We start from the raw sequence: 24735 nt of genomic DNA, 5'->3' as shown, positions 1-24735 counted from the left end.
TTGATGTCATAGGACTATGATGGCTAACCTCTGGCACTTTTGCAGTACATTTGCTTGGCTGTTCTCAGAACTCCACAGCTGGAGTGCCAGAGGTTAGCCGTCTCTGTCATAGAGAAGTTGTACTATCTCCTAACTGATCAGATTGAACCCCCAACTGATCAGATATTTATTGCCTATCTAGTGTGTAAGATTCTTGTCATGGGAAAAATCCCTTTAAGTTACTATTAAAGGGATTTTGTAACTTTTTTTTTATACTGATCAGCTGTTTGAGAAGGCCACTGCACTCCTTTGAGCACTGCAGCCTTCTTGCTGATTACCCTGGCCTAGGCCACTGACGTCACTGGTATAAGGCCCCTTGCAGACGAGCGTGTCCAGATTAGGTCCGAATGCGTTCAGTGAAAAATACGCGATTTCGCAGACAGTCATTCAGTTTTACCTGCGATCGCGTTCAGTTTTTATTGCGCGGGTGCAATGCGTTTTGATGCATTTTTCATGCGCGTGATAAAAAAACTTAATGTATACCAACAACATCTCTTAGCAACCATCCATGAAAAACGCATCTCCTCCGCACTTGCTTGCCAGCGTTGCGTAAAAATCTCAGAATATAGAACATGCTGCGATTTTTCACGCAACGCAGAAGTGATGCGTAAAGACACATGTACACAGCCCCTTTGAAAATAAATGGGTCCGGATTCCGTGCGGGCGCAATGCGTTCGCATCACACATTTGCGCCCGCGCAGAATACTCGCTTGTGTGAAAGGGGCCTAAGCGATCTATTAATCTCATATTTAAACACCCTAGGGGGGCTTAAAAATGTATATATGTACAGTACAGACCAAAAGTTTGGACACACCTTCTCATTCAAAGAGTTTTTTCTTTATTTTCATGACTATGAAAATTGTAGATTCACACTGAAGGCATCAAAACTATGAATTAAAACATGTGGAATTATATACATAACAAAAAAGTGTGAAACAACTGAAAATATGTCATATTCTAGGTTCTATAATACATGTCATATAATACAAATTCTAACAGTCTATTCAGTAGGACTATCAGCTGTGTATCCACCTGACTTCTCCTCAAAGCAACTGATGGTCCCAACCCCATTTATAAGGCAAGAAATCCCACTTATTAAACCTGACAGGGCACACCTGTGAAGTGAAAACCATTTCAGGTGACTACCTCTTGAAGCTCATCAAGAGAATGCCAAGAGTGTGCAAAGCAGTAATCAAAGCAAAAGGTGGCTACTTTGAAGAACCTAGAATATGACATATTTTCAGTTGTTTCACACTTTTTTGTTATGTATATAATTCCACATGTGCTAATTCATAGTTTTGATGCCTTCAGTGTGAATCTACAATTTTCATAGTCATGAAAATAAAGAAAACTCTTTGAATGAGGTGTGTCCAAACTTTTGGTCTGTACTGTGTATATATAAGGTAAATTTCAATTTGAAAAAATAAATAAATAAAAAATTCACCCCATTTTACAATTAAAAAAAGCAATAAAAAATAAAGATCATTATTATCTCCAGAAGGAAAAGGTCCAAATTATTAAAAAAAAAGTATAAAATAATTTATCCCATACAGTGAACGGTATAACAGAAAAAAAGGTCCAAATTGCAGTTTTTTGGGTTATTTTGCCTTCCCAAAGATATTGAATAAACCGTAATCAAATAGTCATTTGTGCCCCAAAATTACAGATCAGCTCCGTAGACGTAAATATAAAAAGTTTTGGTGATCTGAACATGTTGATACAAAGAGGACATTTTTATTTTTTTTATTTTAAGATTTAAAATACAATAAAAACCATAAAAATTTGCTATCACTGTAATCGTACTGAGCCAGGGAAGGAAATTAACATGTCATTTACTGAACGGTGAATGCTGTAAAAACGCAACTCTGAAAACTATGGAGCAATTGTGTTTCATTTAAATTTTTTTATTAATTCGACCCCATTTAGATTTTTAATTTTTTTTGGGGAATATTATATGGTGTCATTAAAAAGTGCAACTTGCCCCGCAAAAGTAAAATAATAAAAAAAAAAGTTGTGGCACTTGCAAGAAGGGGAGTAAAAAAACAAAAATGGAAAAATATAAGACTGAATGATGCTTCTTTTCTTATGCTGGAGTCTTATTTGGTGGAGGATGCTGGGGGCGAGCGCTGCCTCTGCCCCTTCTGTGGCTGCAGCCCTGGTCGGCTCTTACCCCCTGCCCCTAGTAACGTAGATAAAATTACAATTATGTAAATATAGTTCCAGCAAGCGCATGAGATATAAACACCCCCCACCCCACCCCCCTCCACTTGCGACCTGACATTACGTGAATTTTCGGAACATTGCCATTCGGGTCCTCTGCCACGTGTTAGTTTTGGATCACTGAACACAAACAGTTGACAAAGCACAATTAGTTATTTCTGGCCATGGCTATTTCGGGTGCCGCACTCTTGGCGTACCTGCATTCACGTCTAGAGCTTGGTTATGTGGAAAAATAATGATGTGGATAAAAGAAACTTGTATAAAATGTATTTGTAATTAATTTCTACAGTGTTACATTTTTTTTTCATTGAAATACATGTTTGAACCTCCAGAGGCACAGGAGACAATCGGTGTCTCTCTTGCCTTTGGTTATCTTCTGACTTCAGGAACATCTGACCGGTTGACCACCGGCCCAAAAAAAAACAGAAGAAATTGTGACAAATTGTCCGTCGGCGGTCATTTGCATGAAAATATGTGTGCGGTGAATGGACAGTGATTGGTAAAATAAGTAACAAGGACCATTTCTATGGACCATTATCTTCTCTTTGGTCAGACCAATATCATTCATGTCTCATGGAAACCATCTGAACATAGAGACTGTGGGAAGATTGACTGACTATCTAATGTGCATGCAAAGTCAGATTTGGCATTTCTAGGGCCCTAAGCAGATGTCTGGGTGCCCCTGTTTATGTGCCCTTCACAAAGTATAATATAGTATGACTCCCCCCCTTATATACTCTCAACACAGTATAATGTCTGCCCCCAATACAGAATAATGCCTCCTTATGTGTCCCCCCCCCCCCCAACACAGTATGGTGCCCCCTCATGTCTCCAACACATAATAATGCCCCTTGTGTGCCACAATACAGATTAATGACCTATCATGTACCTCCAATATAATATAGTGCCCCCTTATGTGTCGCCAACACATAATAATGCCACTTGTCTGCAACAATACAGAATAATGCCGCCTTATGTGACCCCCCCAATACAATATGGTCCCCCTCATGTCCCCAACACTTAATAATGGCTCTTGTGCCCCCAACACAGAATAATGCCCCCTTATGTGCCCCAACACAATATTGTGCCCATTATATGCCTCTTTTGTACCTCCAATACAATATGGCCTATATTAGACCTTGTAGATGTCTAGCAAATCATCGCTAATGAGCGTTCATAGGAACTGGCTGTGTAATACAGCCCTAAACGTGCCGCTGATTACCCAGTCAACGAGAAAACTCGCTTGTTCATTGGGCAATCAATATTTTTTAAGCATGCTTAACAATAAGTGTTTGCCGGCGGCAGATTGTGCCGTCTAATGACGCTGTGCTGCCAGCAAATAATGATTCTGTATGGGGAAAAATGATGGCATTAGCGATCGCTCTTCCCCATACTGCGGGGGAGATCGCTGCATGTAATAGCAGCGGTATCCTCCTCTGACGAACGCTTCCTTCGCAACAATCGTCTGCCACATCTGCTGATCTAATACCAGCCTTATGTGCCCCTTATGTATCCTCAACACAATATGGTGCCCCCTTGTGTGCCCAACACATAATAATGCCCCCTTGTGTGCCAAAATACAGAATAATGCCCCCTTGTATGCCCCAATACAGAATAATGCCCCCTTGTGTGCCCCAATACAGAATAATGCCCACTTGTGTACCCCAATACAGAATAATGCCCACTTGTGTACCCCAATACAGAATAATGCCCACTTGTGTACCCCAATACAGAATAATGCCCACTTGTGTACCCCAATACAGAATAATGCCCACTTGTGTACCCCAATACAGAATAATGCCCTACTATGTACCCCAATACAGAATAATGCCCACTTATGTACCCCAATACAGAATAATTCCCACTTATGTACTAAAATACAGAATAATGCCCTACTATGTACCCCAATACAGAATAATGCCCCCTTATGTGCCCCAACACATTATTGTGCCCTCTATATGCCCTTTTGTACCTCCACCACAATATGGCACCCCATTATGTATCCCCCCACACAATATGGTGCCCAGTAGTGCTGAGCTGCAGTACCGGACTGAGCCTATGAGCGACGCTGTTTATTCTGATCCTAATTTCAAACAACCACATTCTGCAGAACTGGGATGACGACGCCTTCATGCATAGTGTTTGGCTTACTGTCCACATGTCAAGAGAAATTACAAATGCCTGCTTGGCTTTTTAAAAGCTAACATTTGTAAAAGAAATAGAGATGTTTGCAGGGAAAGCACGGATTTACAGAAACATAACAAAGCGGAGACAGAAGTGCAAGACATGGGAGAAGGAGGGAGAAGAGGAGGCTGGCAGGGGGGAGTATGGACACGTCACTTGGGGGCAGGTGACATCTAAGGCATTTAATTCCTTACCTTTTTACAATGGGGCACCCGCGTTAAAAACGTCCGCCCTACCCTATGGCTTCTGTAAAAGTATCAACACTTTTATTCTCATTAGGACAATACCACAAACCCATCCGTCTACATGCTGTAACGTGATTCATCAGACCAGGCTGCCTTCTTCTTATAGAGCACCTGGTGCCATCTCTTCTCTAGGTAGGTGACACCCAACCACCGGGTTGTCCACATGATGTAACCTGATTCATCAGACCAGGCCGCCTTCTTCTTATAGAGCACCTGGTGCCATCTCTTATCCAGGATAGTGACACACATGCACCCAACTATCCACAAGATGTAACCTGATTCATCAGACCAGGCCACCTTCTTTCCATAGTGCACCTGGTGCCATCTCTTATCCAGGATAGTGACACACATGCACCCAACTATCCACAAGATGTAACCTGATTCATCAGACCAGGCCACCTTCTTTCCATAGTGCACCTGGTGCCATCTCTTCTCCAGGATAGTGACACACATGCACCCGTCCTTCCACATGATGTAACGTGTTTCATCAGAACTGGCTGCCTTCCTCCATAGCTCCATGGTCCAGTTCTGATGCTCACACGCCTATTGTAGGCACTTTCGGCGGTGGACACTTTGGCCCTTGTTACAGTTACTCAGTTCTTTAGTCTTTTTCCTACTTCCATCACCTCAACTGTCAGTGGTTAACGTTATGGCTGATGGATGTAGACATTCATACATGTAATACCACTTTTTTCCTCTAGTGGCCGCTGCAGGAGAAATGAGCATCTAACCGCAACTTCAGCAGTATTGCAGCTCAGCCCCATTCTCTTCTGCTCCTCCCTAGACCATCATGGAGGTTTCTTCAGATATAATTCGCCAGATTTGCCCATGGTATTTACTTTCCAGGACATCTCTTCCTCAGTACCGAGGGCATGATGTACGCAATGATGACCAAGTTATATAATGTATATGCGTGCTCCTAGTAGAATTGACTCAAAGTGTTTAGGTTGATCACAAGGGCATGAAAATAGAGGATGATGGGAGTGGCTGATTTATTTTACGTGACTAATCCCAAACTTATTTTTGTCTCGGGAGGAGATAGTCCTTATCTTACGTTCTTGCTGACGTCTTGAAGGGGTGAGGGGGTGAATGGAATTTTCAGCAGCCAAAATATTGTTAAAGTGAAGTAAAGATAAAATGTCTATGAATGAAGGTGAACGTATCAGGGGAGTCGGTATCTGTCATACTGCTCCACTACCGCAGCTGCCAACAGTCCTGAATTTGCATGGGCTGTCCCGGCCAAAATGGGTGGGGCTTATATAAGCCTGTCCATAAGTAGGCATCTCTGGTGGGTTTTGACATTCTCAGGTTGGGGCTTAAATGGCCCAAATTTACCCAAATTATTGGTAGGTATGCCCACATTATCTGGAGATCAGTGGCCACCTTTCCATGAAGTACACAGAAGAGCAGAGAAGCTGGTGGAGTGACTCTTCACAGGAGCATAAAAATCAGCATCACCCGTTTGCCTCTTTGCGCGTTGCTAATCGGGAACCCAAGCCCTCCCAAAAAATTTTTAGAAGTCTAAATACAAGCCATAGAACATGGAGATTCCACCATTTGGTCCACTATTTTTCCCACAATTCCATCACATGGGGGGGTTGGGCCAAATAATAACTTTTAGAAGATGCAATTGATTCCAAATGATGAGGTTTCTGAAGAGCTAGAGATTCTGGTGTAAAGCACAGGAGAGGCTGTAGACTGCGCAGCATGCAGCAAGTCACATGCAGGGTGCAAACTCTCTATCCCGCTGCAGGGAGAGGCAGAGGTGTTAGGATTGCAATAGCCTGACATCGGCTACAAGAAACCGGAAGCAGCATGGAGGAGATTAAGCGGTTCTCTGTGCCCAATGGGTTAATAGTTTGTTTTATTAGACCTGTGAAAGGAAGACCTGTAGAAAAAATGTTTACCTTTCCAAAGTGCCCTCTTCCTTCATGCTGGATTCTGGACCTTCCTGCGATGTGCCGATCCGGTCCCAGCATCCTGTATTCCATTCTCCTGCAGTGTATGGGCATCATCACCGACATTGCATGCATTGCAGACGGGAGCTCTCGCTGGAAGCATCAAAAACTGGCATTTATGCAACCAAGAGCGCAGGAAAGACCCCACGAGATGCAGAGAGGAGAAAACATAAGCTATTGGAGAGCTGGAAGAACAGAAACAAAAAGTTTTGACAATTCTTTCAAAAAAAAATTTTTTTAGTGTCTAATACTCATGACATATCCTCAGGATAGGTACTGCGGCCTCCTAACAGCATACCAAGCACCGCGCCGTACATTGTATTGCAGCTTAGCCCCATTCTCTTGAATGGACAGGGCTGTACCTAGGCCAGTGTTTCCCAACCAGTGTGCCTCCAGCTGTTGCAAAACTACAACTCCCAGCATGCCCGGACAGTCTTTGGTTGTGCGGGCATGCTGGGAGTTGTAGTTTTGCAACAGCTGGAGGCACACTGGTTGGGAAACGCTGACCTAGGCTATGTGAAGGATGAACATGATGTTACATGGCTTAGAAGAGGCTGTGGTGCTCATCGGCCTTGGGCCGATAGGTTAGGTCATCCGTATTAAATACTCGGACACGCATGGGAAACCAAAGTTTTTATAGAATATAGGGTTGGAAAATAAATAAGAAGAGTGGAAAATAAGACATTTTTCAACCAACGCTGAACCGATAACTACCTGATGGCAAGGAACCCCATAGCACAGATGTGTAAAGAATGTAAAATCTATCATCAGGACATTTTAAATGCTCTAGGGACTTCTGTGCATTCACACTACCTATACTAGCAAGACCGAATACTGGAGATAATATGCACAAGAATAATATGGCTAATAAATAACAGCTGCCAATAGGAGAGCTTACCGAGGACGTACGCTCTGTTTACATCTGCGTATGAGGCTCCGTCACACATTGCGCCACCTTCGATGAAAATAAATAGCAGGGTTTTTTTCCGGTCAAAATGATATACTCCTTTGCAGGACTCAACAGACCCCTTTATAAGCTAAAGGAGACCCCAACAGACCCCATTATAAGGCATTGGTTGACATTGGTATCTGTCATATGATTGATGAACAGATGTGAATTTTGTAACAGCTCCTCCTGAATTCAATAATAAGTCAATAAATATACAGTTATTATTATTATTATTAATATTATTATTAAAGTTTTTATTTCTATCTTTAGGATAGGTCTTCAGTATAAGATCGGTGGCAGTCCGGCACACCCGCCAGCTGCTCTTGTGTTCCATACGCCGGGTAGTGGCCATGAACGGTACTGCAGCACTGCTTTTACTGTAGAAGCAGCAAATTTACATTTTGTTTCAGTTCATCCAACTTTCAAGATCTCAGCTTACTATCATTTACAAAAATGAAAATGTATGTCCATAGGCAGTACAGTGACGAAAGTTGTGCTGCCATAGGATGTCCTGGAAATCTTTGTTGGCTGCCAGTGGATGAGAACACACTATTGCTTCCATTCAGAGGCAGTAATCCTGTCCTTAAAGGGAACCTGTCACCAGTTTTATGGTGTCCTAACTAAGGGCAACATAAATAAGTGACTGATTCTTTTCGCAAAATGCTGGGTCACTTTCTTTAATTGACCCAGTCAATCTGCCAACATCTTGTATTGAAGAAAAGCTCCAGCTGATAATGATGAGTCATGAATATTCATGAGCTCCTGACTCTCCCCGCCCACCTGCTGCTGAGTGACAGTTTGTTTCCATATGAATCAGCAGCAGGTGGGCAGGGGAGTGGCTATAGCTCTGAATTAAATATACGCTGGACTCGCTGACATCACGCTGGACTCAAATCGGCTCATTTGCATGCGGCATCTTTGTGTGTATATTATGAGGTAACCATCTGCCACACCAGTAAGTGAATACATCTAAGGCACTTTTTAGTAGTTAATGATTGTATATAATTAGTTAGATTATAATCAAATATCCACATGACAGGTTCCCTTTAACTGGTCCTGCTCTGAGCTGAGAAGTGGACACAATTGTAGACAATGCTCTGTGAGCTAAATAGCCCGGACTCCAGACTGATACATTGTAACAAACTAGCCCAGTTGTATCCAGTCTAGACAATTCTCTGTGAGCTAAACAGCCTGGACTCCAGACTGATACATTGTAACAAACTAGCAGAGAGGTTTGTGCAGCTTCTGCTGATGTGTGTAGCTCGCAGAGCATTGTCTAGACTGGATACAACTGTGCTAGTTTGTTACAATGTATCGGTCTGGAGTCCGGGCTGTTTAGCTCACAGAGCATTGTCTAGACTGGATACAACTCTGCTAGTTTGTTACAATGTATCAGTCTGGAGTCCGGGCTGTTTAGCTCACAGAGCATTGTCTAGACTGGACACAACTGTATCCACTCTTCAGCTGAGAGCAGGACCGGCTATGCACCGGATTACTGCCTGTGATTGGAAACAAGGGTCTTCTTATTCACTGAAAAGGTTTGAAAAACGAACTACATTATAAAGTTGCCTTATATTTTTAGTGCTTAATAATCATGTTTTATATGCGTAAAACCAGAACCTCCCTTTAAACCTGCCCATCAATACGTCCCTGCACGTCGTACTGTATAAATGTGGTGCTGTATATTGTGGCGGACAACTCGCAGTTGTGTAGTGCCTGCGACTGTCACAGAAGCCCAGTGTTCTATGTGGTACTAATCGCGGTCAGCGCTGAATGGACACCTGACACGGATACTTGATGGAGGTGCAATAAAGTTAGTTCTGTATCCGTCATGTGTCATGGACCTTTGTATCCGTCGTTCACTCTTTCACAGGCAGCGAGCAAAAGCCTCCATTGTTGTGAGTAGATGTATGTTCTCCTTTAATCCCCTGCAAATCTCTCTCTCTCTCCCACATCCCTAATATTGTATTCATCGCCATGCACGGTGGCCCCCACCTTCCCACCCCCTCTCGTCTGTGTCAGGCCCTGGGAAACTTGCAGTGCCAATGGGCACCACAAACAAGGATGCCTCTCTTGTTGCCACAGCAACTCCAAATGAAGCCCGGGCAACTTTTTTTTTATTTTTTTTTTGCCTCACACACACTCAAATGGTGAAAGGGATGACGTGAAGGGACAAACAGAACTTGCAAACAAGAAAAATCTCCCTCAATCCCTTCTCTTTCTATTCGGCTCCTGGCCCCTTTCTCCTTAAGCGAGTGTGAAATGGTCACACTGTGCTGAGATAAAGACATAACAAGCCCTTTCTGGGGGCTGCGGGGTAGGGAAAAAATCCAGCTTTACTCTACATCAGCCCAGAACAAAAGCCGGATGAATAGATACTGAACAGAATGTTTTTCTATTTGGACGACCTCGCCTAAGAGTTCTCAGCCCTTGAGTGTTCGCCGCCCATATGGTAAATTGAAGGCAAACAACCATATTACCCAGCGTTTCAGTGTATCAACGAAAATATCCCAAAAAGTTGGTATGTTTAGTTTAGTCTAGTTAGTAAATTGCATGAAGGGGCCCCATTTGTCGGCAGAAACAAAATGGCCTAGTGTTTAGTTTCCCCTCCATTTCTACTGGATCAGTTCTCACTTTTTTTGCAGTTCCCCTGGAGAAGGGAGTCCTGCACAGATTGTCGCACCTAGTAAAAAAAGGGGATGGGACCAACAATTGGTTGTCCTCCTAGGTCCACATAGCAGCTGCATGGTCTGCTACAGACCTGAGACTAGACACTAATATAAATACACACCACAGACCAGACCTCAATATCACTACAGACCTCAGACGAAAACCTGGTATACAAACCTCAGACCAGATCTTGATATAAATGCAGACCTCAGACCAGACCTCAATATAAATGCCAACCTCAGATCAGACCTCAATCATAAATGTAGACCTCAGATCAGACCATGATTTTAATTGCAGACCTCAGATCAGACCATGATTTTAATTGCAGACCTCAGACCAGACCTTGATTTATAAATGTAGACCTCAGACCAGACCTAGATTATAAATGCAGACTTTAGACCAGACCTAGATTATAAATGCAGACCTCAGACCAGACCTCGATTATAAATGCAGACCTCAGATCAGACCTTGATTTATAAATGCAGACCTCGATTATAAATGCAGACCCTAAGATAAGACCTCGATTATAAATGCAGACCTCATACCAGACCTCAATTTTATAAATGTAGACCTCAGAATACATTCGGGCCCCAAAAATTGCCTACATGCCCCAGACCAGACCCCCTTAAAATATGATACCCAGATGAGACCTAAATAAATATATCTCAGAATAAATTCATACCTCAGTTTAGACCCCAAAATACAGAACCCTGAATGAATACAGACCCCAGGAAAAATACATCCCTCGTGCCAAACCCGTGAATATAAAGTATGCATATATACAAAACCCATTTCTGACCCCACAATAAAAAGACCATCAATTGACAGGGCCTGCCACGACACAGAATTCACTGCCTGGTCCTGTCAATTTAAAGTTCAGATGGGGCTGCATTTGCAGTAAGCAGAGCCTCTAGGTGCAATGGCAATGCTCCCGTTGCTCCTAGAGGCTCATTTGCATATATTAAAATATCATTTTTCTCAGCAATTCAGACACATATGAACATAGGACCAACACAAATGCCTTTAGCTGCCAAGCGAACAGGCAACAGGTCAGCCAGTGTCATAGGTACAAATCTGCTGACAGATGCCCTTTAAATACAGAAACGTAGCCAGACACTTTTAAATCCAAGCCCTCTAGATTACCTAAAAAAATATAGACCCCCAGACCAGATCCCAGATACTTACATAGCAGCTTATGCTGTCTCTGTGCAGTGTTGCAGCTCAACTTGAGGACCTGCGGACATTTGGTCATGTGATCAGAGGTCCTTCAGCAGTAATAAATGTCCTGCACACATTTGCACTTTAGAGACTGTGGACAAATGCAGGCAAAATGTGGCAAAATGCAACGAAAATTCTGTATGCATTAAATCTGTAAAACACAAAATTGCAAACCTTCAATCTTGGTTGACAGGCAGCCTACCTTGATATGTGCTCTTGCAGTCCAGTAAGATAGCTAGTGAAGGCTCATATAGATCTTTTTTTTATCTCCCCACTGCATCAATCTGGAAAGGTCCTAGAACACTGTTCATCCTTAGCTTCCTGGTTCATATATGTAATATGAGAACTGCTAGGTAAAATGTTATTATACTAGGTGGAGCAGTTCATCCAGCTGGGTGAAAAGCTGGATGGAAGGCCTTTGCTATAAAGGCCGCTGCCCTTGGAGGGAGGGGCTTGTTGCTAATGGGAGGGAGGGCCTGCCCAAAACTCCCTCCCCAGAGGACCTACATTGTTGGAAATAAGGGAAGGGCATAGAGATTTGGCCAAAATGTCATAGAAACCTTGTGGGGGAGGAAACAACACAATTATTCTTCTGTATTGGATAGAAAAATCTGGAATATCGACCAGCATCTCATTCCCTTGTTGTTTTAAAAAATGTGCAAAAATAACAAAAATCAAAGGAAATAAAAATTCTTGGATTCTATTTCAGGGTCCCCACCTGCCAATGTGGCATTTATAACACTGGTGTAATTTTATGTGGCAGAAGGATCTTTGGGGCCGCTCAGGGCCCAGTTGCACCCTGTACACTACTAATAGGTCATTCATTTTTTATTTTTTTATTTTCTACTTTTAGGTATGGCTGCCCTGGACAGTAAAGCTTCTGGGAAAATGGGATTAAGAGCCGTCGTCTACTACATGACGACAACGATCATCGCTGTAATCATTGGAATCATCATCGTCGTCATCATCCACCCCGGAAAGGGCACCAAAGAAAATATGCATCGAGAGGGAAAAATCGAACAAGTTACAGCTGCCGATGCTTTTATGGATTTAATCAGGTGCGTTAATATTTTTAAGCATCTGCCATTTTCTTGCCAAAGCAAAAGTCGGCACTGGTGGGATTCTTCACATTATTCAGAATTATGGGACAGTCATAAAAATGTATAGAAAACAACTGTGTGGGGAAAAAAAAAATCCCCAAAAGAAATGCTGGATTTCTGGATTATTGGACACCATATTAAAGGAATTTCATTATAATATCTTACTCAGAAGCATCCACAGATGTCTTACAGCCCCATGGCAAACACGGCATGGACCCACCTACCCCACTCTCAGGCAATGTGGAAAACCAAGCGTGACTCCCTAGATTATGGGCAAACTTTATCTGACTTGCATGGCAGAAAAATTGGAACAGATGCTCTATAAATAAGATGCTCATTCTGACCACCATATTTTAATGATAAATCTCCTGCTTTCCTTCACACAATATAATATAAAACTGTCTGCCTGTAGCCACCACAAGGGGGAGCTCAGTGCATACGAATTTATACAGTCAACATTGATATCAATGGAAGCTGTAAATAATTTCTTTGCACTGACGTCTCCCTATTGGTGGCTTCCGGAATGTATGTTGGGAACAGGGGAAGCAGTTCAGAGTTGGGCCTCCCTCACCCATAGCATTCATATGGTCTGCCTCAGTGGCTGGTACACCCCTTATCTTAGTTTTTGCTCCCTTTTACACACTTTTATGTCTGTATTTCAGGTTTTATCACTTTTTTTATACTTTTTTTTGTAGTCCTTTTAGAAAGTCAAATTCTTTAAAAATACGCACACAAAATAAGCAAGATATAATTTGCTAAGCAAAATTCAATAGAATTCCTGGTCCTCAGACATGACTTGAAAGCTTTAGACATTGCTTGTGGTAAGTAGGTTTTTGCATTTTGTAACATTTGGCTATGTTGTCTTCTTCTCTGACAGAAACATGTTCCCTCCAAATATGGTGGAAGCCTGCTTTAAACAGGTAGGAGATTTCTAATGACCTGTATTTTTGGCTGTTTATCTGATATTTAGATGTTGGAAGTTGCGTGAAAAGCCCTGTTGGAACTGTAATGTTGGCCATATTGGTTGACTCCTAGATGCAGATATACCATGCCAACGTATGGGTCTGATATTCTGTATGCATCGTCTTGAATTACCAAAAATGTGTTAGAAAGATGCAGTGGGTATGGAAGGGGGTGTTGCTGCACAGTCAGACTACATAGAGATTTTTTTGTAGTCTGTCACCGTGGAGGCATTCAGATCTCCATAAAATCTGTAGATACAAAATGGTAGTTACGGTAATTATCTTTAGGAAAAAGTTAAAGTGATAAGCATGAACAAATAGTGAAAGAAGGGGGGATATACCCCCATAATAGATAGCATAACCCATACACATTTATGTCGAGACATAATCCTATATGGTGTGTGTCCTTTAAAGGAATACTTCAAAATCAATTGTGTGAGATATATATATATATATATATATATATATATATATGTGTGTATATGTATAGTAAAAATATATAGCATAGAAATAATTAAAACAATCGTGCATAATATAGTCGATAGCTCATCTTGATCTCATAGTTTCTATCCTAAAGTAGCTTGGGTTTTATCTGGTATTTAGATATCTGAAGATGGTTGAAAAACATTTTTGAAACTGTGGTTGTTGCCTAAGAGCACATATACCATGCTAATGTATGGGTCTGACATGGCTTCTGTATGCCTCTGCATGTATCACCCAATGTGTTAGCAGGACGTAGGGTTTATGAATGGGAGTGTTGCTGCACAATCAGACTACACCAAGATTTTTGGTAGTCTGTCACCATGGAGACATTCTGTTCTGAATAGGATCTGTAGACCCAAAAAAAGATACTTTTTCTTCATCCACAATTGCTTCATTTTCGAGACAAGGGAACAATAAAAAAATAACAAAAATAAAAAATCTGCAGTTATGTTTCAGAGGATACACACATTTTTAGATTTAGATTTTTTTTGTATTACTAAACTTTGATGTTTTTGTTGGTCAGTTCAAGACAAACTACCAGAAGAAACTGTTCAAGATTTATGCACCGAAAAATGAATCAGTTTTGACTGAAGTCATGAACAACGTCTCGGATGCCATGGCGTCGTTGGCCACATTTCGAGAGGAGGTAGTGCCCGTTCCGGGGTCAGTGAATGGAGTGAATGCACTGGGACTTGTGGTGTTCTCCATGTGCTTTGGTCTAGTGATTGGAAACATGAAAGAACAAGGCAAACCATTAAAGGACTTCTTTGACTGCCTCAATGAGGCAATTATGAGATTGGTTACCGTAATTATGTGGTGAGTATCGATTTGTATGATGATACATGAGGACTGATGGTGATAGCATGGATATCTATGGTGTAGTTTCTTCATGTGGCACCATATGGCTCCTCCATGGGGAACTATGTCCTCTGTTAGAAGCAATACTTCTACAAGATACCTCTGTTATTTGTCATGGGACTAGGGTGGACATACCAAAAGTGTAACACTGCAGGGGTAGAGGTCCCCTAATGGACCCACTGGCAACTTAAAAGCAAGTTCTCGCTGTCTATTAGATCATTTTTTTTATTATTTAAGATTATACACTCACCTAAAGAATTATTAGGAACACCTGTTATAGTTCTCATTAATGCGATTATCTAGTCAACCAATCACATGGCAGTTGCTTCAATGGATGAAGGGTTGTGGTCCTGGTCAAGGTAATCTCCTGAACTCCAAACTGAATGTCAGAATGGGAAAGAAAGGTGATTTAAGCAATTTTGAGCGTGGCATGGTTGTTGGTGCCAGACGGGCCGGTCTGAGTATTTCACAATCTGCTCAGTTACTGGGATTTTCACACACAACCATTTCTAGGGTTTACAAAGAATGGTGTGAAAAGGGAAAAACCTCCAGTATGCGGCAGTCGTGTGGACGAAAATGCCTTGTTGATGCTAGAGGTCAGAGGAGAATGGGCCGACTGATTCAAGCTGATAGAAGAGCAACGTTGACTGAAATAACCACTCGTTACAACCGAGGTCTGCCGCAAAGCATTTGTGAAGCCACAACACGCACAACCTTGAGGCGGATGGGCTACAACAGCAGAAGACCCCACCGGGTACCACTCATCTCCACTACAAATAGGAAAAAGAGGCTACAATTTGCACGAGCTCACCAAAATTGGACTGTTGAAGACTGGAAAAATGTTGCCTGGTCTGATGAGTCTCGATTTCTGTTGAGACATTCAAATGGTAGAGTCCGAATTTGGCGTACACAGAATGAGAACATGTATCCATCATGCCTTGTTACCACTGTGCAGGCTGGTGGTGGTGGTGGTGTAATGGTGTGGGGGATGTTTTCTGGGCACACTTTAGGCCAATTAGTGCCAATTGGCCATCGTTCAAATGCCACTGGCTACCTGAGCATTGTTTCTGACCATGTCCATCCCTTCATGACCACCATGTACCCATTCTCTGATGGCTACTTCCAGCAGGATAATGCACCATGTCACAAATCTCAAATCATTTAAAACTGGTTTCTTGAACATGACAATGAGTTCACTGTACTAAAATGGCCCCCACAGTCACCAGATCTCAACCCAATAGAGCATCTTTGGGATGTGGTGGAACGGGAGCTTCGTGCCCTGGATGTGCATCCCTCAAATCTCCAACTGCAAGATGCTATCCTATCAATATGGGCCAACATTTCTAAAGAATGCTTATCAGCACCTTGTTGAATCAATGCCACGTAGAATTAAGGCAGTTCTGAAGGCAAAAGGGGGTCCAACATCGTATTAGTATGGTGTTCCTAGTAATTCTTTAGGTGAGTGTATGTGAGGAGTGCTCTATAATGGGCTATTGTATAAGGGCCTCATTTTTGCATGTGCCCCCTGCTGGCCTCGTCTGGCACATGACATTGCATTCCCCCTATTTTTATATAGATTACTTCTGTGTAAAATTGGAGGCACATAGATCTTCTATAGGATTGGTGTGTATGAGGCTTAAAATATGGATTATTCCAAATTCCAGTTCAGATTTTGTCCCCAGAATGCTGTTTTTTGAGGGTTTTTTTTTCTTCTGTATAGAAATGTTGGGGTTATTTTCTGCATATAATTTACACTAAATAAAAAATGGCTGCTTATGAGTATTTATAAGGCTCTCCGGCCTTGTACAGCCCTCTTACAGTACATCATTTAGTCGTTTTACTGCATGCTGATGTCCTGGGACCCCACTGCTGCATAACAATGAATGTGATTGGTCAACAAGGTCTACAAGTTTCACCCCTTAGACTTGGTCAAGCCTTACAGCCTTTTTTGTAGGTTCTGTTGGTTTATTGTGAACTTGGTGTATAATCTGTGATCGCTTTGTTCCTAGGTATGCTCCATTGGGAATCCTCTTCTTGATTGCTGGGAAGATTGCTGAGATGGAAGATATGGGGGTGGTTGGAGGACAGCTTGGCATGTACACCATCACTGTTATTATAGGCTTGCTTATCCACGCCATCATTGTCCTTCCTCTCCTTTACTTTCTTGTCACCCGTAAAAACCCTTGGGTGTTCATCGGAGGATTGATTCAAGCCTTAGTCACAGCTCTGGGCACCTCATCGAGGTAAAAGTACTAGCCTTCTTTCTACTTCTACTCCTGTCCTCCTAATATCCAATAGGTACAGTGTCTCTGGAAGCATATGGTGGAGGCAGGGCCCTATAAGACCTCCAGAAGTTACACACTACCCACAAAGCCATACGTCAGCCATAAAGGTCCCACACTCTCATTGGCACCCGTCACATACTACCTCAAATGGCAAAGGCCCAAAGCCAGTTTCAGACTCTATGTAAAATCCACCCTACTTGGCCCAATAGTAGTGTCATGACCTACTTCCATGGACGTAGCTATTTGGGGTGCAGAGGTAGCAGGCACATCCAGGCCCAGGTGGTGAAGGGACCAAAAGGATCCTCTGCCACAAAAAAGACACCACTATGGCATGTGGTAGGCTCTGTGGAAGATTTTTCATTGGGCCCCAAGAGCTTAAAGTTACACTTCTGACCAGGGTTGGACTGACCAGAAGTACCTGAGGATCCTATGATGGGCCCAAGCTCTGACACATTAATGGGCCCTTTATGAAACAGGGGTGCTAAGGTCTACCAGAGGGTAGGCCTCCAGATTAATTTCCTCTGGTGGACCAAATGAAATTCCATCCACTCATTTGGCTATTAGTTATTCATCCCAGTGCCCCAATACACATGTGCAATGGGCTCGGCTAAGCATATGTGAGTTCTCAGTGGGAAGAGGGGAATATGGGGAAGATGCCCAATCCTTCTTTCCCCCAACATCTGAAGTAATAGAGAAAGTTGAGACACCCTATAAGATGGTCGGCCAGTCCTTCTGAAATTGGCTGGTTCAGCCTAAGTCCACCTAATGGGCACCTTTTAGGATGCTAAGCCACTGGTTGGGTAGCAGCTTGTAGAAGAAGAACCCTTCCACTGTGCAAGGTCTACACTCAAGACCGATCGGAAGTGGAACAATCTAAAAGAGATGTCTATTTTCTTTTGTTGGTTTCCTCATTCATTTTAGTCATATCCGATTCTTTTCTTGTGATTTACACAAAATTACAGCGAAAAATGCAATATGTTCACAAATTGTGGAATCTCAGCAGTTGATAAATACAATTCATGCCATGCTACTCACATGTTCCCTTTTATTTTTTCCAGCTCAGCAACTTTACCAGTTACATTTAGGTGTCTCGAAGAAAACAATAAGGTGGATAAGAGGGTGACCCGATTTGTGCTACCAGTGGGAGCTACAATCAATATGGACGGCACAGCCCTCTATGAGGCCCTAGCTGCTATTTTCATTGCTCAAGTCAACAATTATGACCTTAATTTTGGACAGATTCTTACAATCAGGTAATTCATGCCAGCTTTAGAGAGGCATTTACGATTTTGCACACTTCAGAGCAGAAATCTCTCAGTATTCCTTGCAAACATGCCAAATTTAATAACTAATAAGAAATAACTCCTTGGCTATAGTCATGCATTATTTGAGTAATGCCTATTGAACATTAGGCTACAATCACTGGAAATTGCAGAAGAGGTGGCCCAAGGATGGTGTTTATAATGTACAAGCAACTCCTTCTTTAGACTACAAAGGCTGATTGTAGTGTGAGCAAAAAATAGTCCTGTTTTGAAGGTAGGTGCTGATAGTTAGACCCCACCGATCTAATTCTGATGATCTATCCTGAGGATAGGTCATCCATATGTAAATCCCAGATAACCCCTTTAAGTGGCTCTGTCAGGTCTATACCTGTAGGCAGCATAGAATAGTTGGGGAGGGGATGAATCTAGGATTTGATTCAGTATTTTCATTCTTTTTCAGGCTTTATCTATAATAGAGTGGGGGAAAGCAGGGCTAACTGGCGTTCTGAATGGGTGAGTGGGGGAAACAGGACTCATAGGCTTTCTCTATAAGTGGTGGAGTAAGCATGACTTGCATGCTTTTTTTATGTTAAATTGGGTGGGTGAAGTAGGACTCACAGACCTTCTCTATGATTAAAATGGGTGAACAGGATTAACAGATGTTGTCTTCAGTTGGGCTAGAGGAAGCAGGACTTGTAGGCTTTGTCTATAAGTGGGCAGGAGGAAGCAGGACTCATAGGCTTTCTCTGATGGACGTGAAAATCGGGACTCTCGAGCTTTCTTTAAGAGTCCTGGTAGCAGCTAAACAACTTTTTAAATGAAACCACTAAATCAGATTACTAACTCGGATCAATAAATCACCCCTCCCCCCCCTCCGAAACATATGCTGTCCTCAGATTGGAGCTCTGACAGGGTCATTTAAACGATTAAAAAAAAAAAAAAAAACATCAACAAAGTAACAAGTGAGACAAATAGTAGGGTTCTGGACATTATGGAGGAAACACAGATAAATTACAAAATACCTAACTTTGTCACAACATCGAAGCACTCATCTTATATGGCATTTTGACCAGTAATGTATTTTCTGGATTTAGGTGATTTACCATCATTTTGTGGCAATGATCCCAGTATGTAATGTATTTTTTCTCCATTTGTAGCATCACAGCCACAGCTGCAAGTATTGGAGCCGCTGGGATCCCACAAGCCGGCCTTGTCACCATGGTTATTGTGCTGACGTCGGTGGGATTGCCAACAGAAGACATCACATTGATCATTGCAGTTGATTGGTTTCTGTAAGTACCAAAGTTTAATTCGCAGGATCAAGGACGATGACAACGAGATTAGTATCAAACCTCAAGGATATCCATGGAATATTTTTATCTATGGTCTTATCCACCATGCCCTCCTCTAAACCACCCCAAAAGAAGTCATACTAATCCTACAGCCCAAGACCACCTTTACAACCATGCATATCAAGCAAAAATGACAAATATTTTGCAAGTAGTATACTTTCTGTACAGCTCCTATACAGACACACATGTCCCCATGGTAGTCGGATATTAAGTAATCAAAACTATTTGCAAAGTTACTTCATTTTAATTTATATTATAGATGCATTAAGAAAAAACTTATGCAACGGTAGATATAGGCTTCCATACCATGCTTCAACTCTGGGGACTGGCAGCCGTATGCGATGGTGGAAACTTGAGGAGCTTCAGTCTGGTGACCAACTTTCTGCCTCACCTGCGGCCAGACAACTTACTATAATTTGTAGCATGCAATAATACCCCAAGTTTTCAGAACACCAGCAAGGATGATCTTGTCCAGCCCTTTCCAGAGTTATATAGTAGTGTTTGTGACATGACATATGCAACAGAAGAGCAGGGAAAGTAGGACTAACATGTGGGCATAAGTGAGTGGTGGAAGCAGGACTCACAGGCTTTCTCTGAGTGGGTGGAGAAAGCAGGACTCACAGGCTTTCTCTGAGTGGGTGGTGGAAGCAGGACAATGAGGCTTTCTCTGAGTGGGTCAAGAAAGCAGGACTCACAGGATTTCTTTGAGTGGGTGGAGAAAGCAAGACTCACAGGCTTTCTCTATGAGTGGTCAGGGGAAGCAGGACTCGTGGGCTTTCTCAGTAAGTGGTTGGGGAGCAGAACTCATTAGCTTTGTCTGCAAGTGGATGGACGAAGTGGGAACTAAAAATATGTTGCTGAAAGACAGAGAATTACTTTTGTCTTGTGTATATATAAAGTACATACTAGTCTTGTCTCTAATAGCCTGTATATATAATTACAGGGACCGACTCCGTACCACCACAAACGTGCTTGGGGACTCTCTTGGTGCTGGAATAGTGGAACATCTGTCCAGGCATGAGCTGAAGCAGGCTGATACAGAAATGGGCAACTCTGTGATTGAGGAAAATGAAATGAAGAAACCATACCAGCTGGTCTCCCAGGAAAACGAAACAGAGAAACCCTTAGACAGTGAAACTAAGATGTAGGTGACCTCCAGTGTCTTCTGACTGGAAATGCATCCATTCCATTTTGTTTTAACTTTCAAACATATCGTCTGGTGCCAGTGTGACTCTGGGTGTATCCAGACAACCACCAAACACAGGTGCCACAATACCCGTTTTTTTTAAATAATATTTTGCCAATGTGGCTTTGACCAGTTTGTGCTAACCAGGTGATGATATTGCCATGTTTGTATAAGAGTTTTATTTTATTATGGTATTTTTAATGTCTTTATATGATTTGGGAACAAGAGGTGTAGCTACGGGGGGCAGTGGAAGCAATCACACCTGGGCCCTGCCTCTTAATGGGACACCAGTATTTTAAATGTCACATGATAAGCAGGGGCCTGTTACTGTTGCCTCTCTTGGGAATGTCAGGGGTGGGACTTATTGGGAATAAATTCAAGTTTACTCTCTAATGATTGCATGCCATAGACGTTGTCAATACAACTTCTATGGGAGAAAATGGGGAGGTGGGTCCCATCCAACTTTTACCAAATGGATGGAGTGAAGTTGAAAAGGGCTCTTTTTCTTCAACATTAGCAAACAAGGAGTAGAACACTGGATCAAACCTAACCATCTAGGACAAGCACTCTTGACCCCACTCTTAATACCATTTTATGGTAGTGGTCAAGGCAGGAAGTGGCCCCATTTTGCTATAGGGTCACATCTTCTTTACATAGGCCCCTGTTCTCTCCAAAAAAATTATTTCCTAAGTCTGGTTAATTGACCTAACGTTTTGGGCTACCTAAATTTTAATTACAAAGTACCCCCTAGATTTTAAAGAGGGAGCTAACACTGATAGCCCCTTAGACAGGGTATCTCAGATGTCAAAAGTATCTTGTAGTAATTATTCTAAATGTAAACAATGAGAATACATTTCGAGGACCAAACTTCTAAGTGTTACTGTGAGAAAATGTTACCATTTAGGACCCTGACCAATTAGCTGGCTCTAAAGAGTGTCTCTGTCTTTGGAGGACCCAGCACGTCCCTACATGACAGAAGAACTCCACTGATTTTAATAGGTAATGTGCAATGCTTCGCCTCCCCTGTGGTGGTGCTGCTGTGGAATTGAACACTTGTTGCCGGATTCCTGGAGCATTAGAACACACTGTGATAAGCTGATTCTTCCAATCAAAAGGGATTGTTGACAACCCCTTTAAATGTGAGCTACTATTACTGTGAATTGTACACATTTAAAAGGGATATACCGTAGGTTTTTGCTAAACTAAATGCCCCGTATCGGATTAACACTTGGGGGTCCTCGATTATTAAAATAGATTTTGTTACTATTGTATTATTGCTGGAATTTTTTTATTAATTTCTACTAGATTTACTTGGAGGCTGGATTTTATTAATTTCTACTATATTTACTTGAAGGCTTCACACTCCTCTGTCTTTTCCTTACAGAGTACAATAACACTTGTTGACAGCCAAGGCTACTGCTATTTTTATATATATATATATTTTTTAATTTTGATGATATATTGATGCTGCTCTCAGTCAAAATTATTGTAGTGTGTGTTCACCTGATCATGTTGGATCCTAATCATATATATGAGACTCAAACTTTGCACCAGTCCATTAGGATGAGTTTTCATACAGTATCCACACATCGACCTCTTAGGCCCCGACTTGATTGATAATTGACTCTTATTGTGTATATGCCAACTGGATCCATGTAGAAATATTTTTTTAACATATTCATATGTGACCTCCTATTAATGTTTTTGAAGGTAGTTTTTACTATTATGGTTAGATGTGTGATGTTGGTGAAGTAGGAGGACCGAACAACGTCATGCCACGTGCCCTATATGGGGTCACACAGAGTCCTCTGGTTCTAGACTACATATGCCACCATATGGGAGAACACCTCCAAGGTTGTCTACACATTGGAATTGCCACCATTTCTCATGGATTATACATGAATCCTGATAGAGATGCAGTATGGGTCAATAGCAATCTGATAAAAAAGCAAAGGCCATATTTTAGGGAGGGCACAAGGCCTGGGGCCTCCACAACCATGTAGAACTAGGTCCATCCACCACCTCCCTAACTGATGGTCATTTGCTGATCCTATCCAGGCAAAAATAGGTGGTCCAGTGGTCCCACACGAGTGTGACTTATTTTTGAAGTCTAAGAGAGTGACCTACTTACCTGTCTCCATTACTCCCATAGACTTCAGTGTGAAAAGCCATGCACAGCCCCCTTTCCTATACGTGGCTGAGATAGGGAGCTTAGATACTCTGGGTCCCGGAGGTAGAATTGGGGCCCACAACAATTTTTATTTTTGCCAAGGGGCCTACACCAACCTTAATTTTGCCTTGAGTATAGTTATGTCTATGAACCCTTAGAATTCACAAGTCCTTATTCAGTGACCACTGCAGTTTTACTGCAATATTATTTTTCACGTAGACTGCAACACAGTGGAAAAATAGAATCTAGAAGAAAGCATGTGTCCTTCATGTGCAATTTTGACCTGCCATACCCACATGTGGGTATGAATGTATTATTATAAGAGCCCCTAGTACACGTAGCCTCAGGGTTACAAAATTAATGAGATGGTCTATGCACATGGAAATGCTTCTAGGGAAGAATATCTTCTTAAAACGGCATGAATCCTCTCGGCATGAAAACTCTGTGTGTACCCATGTGTAAAATCAGACATTTCGGGTGTAAGGTAGTTTATGGGCACCGTCTTACGAATTAATGAAAATGGACCCTATAATCGCCAGGTGCATGAGCCCTTATTGAAATCCAAGACATGATATATATACACAAGTGGGATATTGCAGCTCCATTTGAAGTGAATAATACAGAGCTGTACTACAGCAGACAACCTGTGAACTGGGTGCCACTGTTTTTGGAAGAAAGTTGCCATGTTTTTATTATCTTGGAGAAATCCCTTTTAACATTTATTTTTGGAATGTGATACAAATACTCACCAGACATTGAACCCAAATGTATCTCAGTCTCTGTACTTTGAAAGTTATATAATACCTGTGTATATAAAATGTGTGAAATAAGAGATCATTTTTTTAAAGTGCAGAGTATATACTATCTTCGTATGCTAGAAATTTTTAACTGGGTACTTTAAAAAAATATATATCTACAGGCATTATGCAAGTCAGAGATATACAGTACATTATAAATGTTATATTTTGCTAATATGACTAGAGAAACACAGATCTTTATAAAATGTAACTAGAGATTTTTATATTAGATGCAAAAAAATGTACAAAACTTAACTGTAGAGAGTAACTATGTTGTTTTTGAATTTTGTGAAGTCCTAATGTGGAAATTTGCCATTTATTTGTTAAAAATGTTTAAAACAATAATTTGTTTTTTTGTCATATAACTAACGGTTTTCATGAATCGGGTACGATAGAAATTTCTTTCCACATGTACTTTACTGGTTCTGTTTTCATGTACCCAGTGTGGATTGAAGAATTGTAATTTGTAGGTATATTTTCAATAAAAAATAGATTATAAAAGAATATAATTTGTTGTCACATTGTTTTTGGTTCCAATTTTCTAAAAAATATTTGTTAATATATCTAGAAAGATGACATTATCATACATTTTAATAAAAATTATGCTAAAGCTAAAAAAAATTGTATTTTAGAACCTGATAGAGAATTGAAATTGTATTTGAAAAAATACATAAACAACACAAAAAGTGCCAACATACAAATAGGCATTCCAGAATGTGTGAGAGAGACTTAGAAGTGAAAATGAATTTATAAATTAGAAAACAGATAAAAATATAAAATGTGTCTACTAAAGCCCA

General features: G+C 41.5%; 1 protein-coding gene across 1 annotated transcript in view; it reads left to right on the top strand.

The window, feature by feature from the left end:
• SLC1A3 (solute carrier family 1 member 3) overlaps positions 1-24436 on the top strand; it is a 63859-nt gene extending 39423 nt beyond the window's left edge. The window contains exons 4-10 of the mRNA XM_044294630.1: positions 12337-12541; positions 13461-13503; positions 14552-14844; positions 16896-17129; positions 18230-18424; positions 19591-19725; positions 20729-24436. Of these exons, the coding sequence (XP_044150565.1) occupies positions 12337-12541; positions 13461-13503; positions 14552-14844; positions 16896-17129; positions 18230-18424; positions 19591-19725; positions 20729-20933 (1310 nt within the window). The 3' untranslated portion in view covers positions 20934-24436. The remainder of the gene's footprint in view (positions 1-12336; positions 12542-13460; positions 13504-14551; positions 14845-16895; positions 17130-18229; positions 18425-19590; positions 19726-20728) is intronic.
• Positions 24437-24735: the final 299 nt, after the last annotated feature.

The sequence above is a fragment of the Bufo gargarizans genome, chromosome 5 (genome assembly GCF_014858855.1).
Source record: "Bufo gargarizans isolate SCDJY-AF-19 chromosome 5, ASM1485885v1, whole genome shotgun sequence".
In the NCBI taxonomy this organism is placed as follows: domain Eukaryota; kingdom Metazoa; phylum Chordata; class Amphibia; order Anura; family Bufonidae; genus Bufo; species Bufo gargarizans.
The sequence above is the reverse complement of the archived record's forward strand: the minus strand, read 5'-3'. Positions and strand labels throughout refer to the sequence as shown.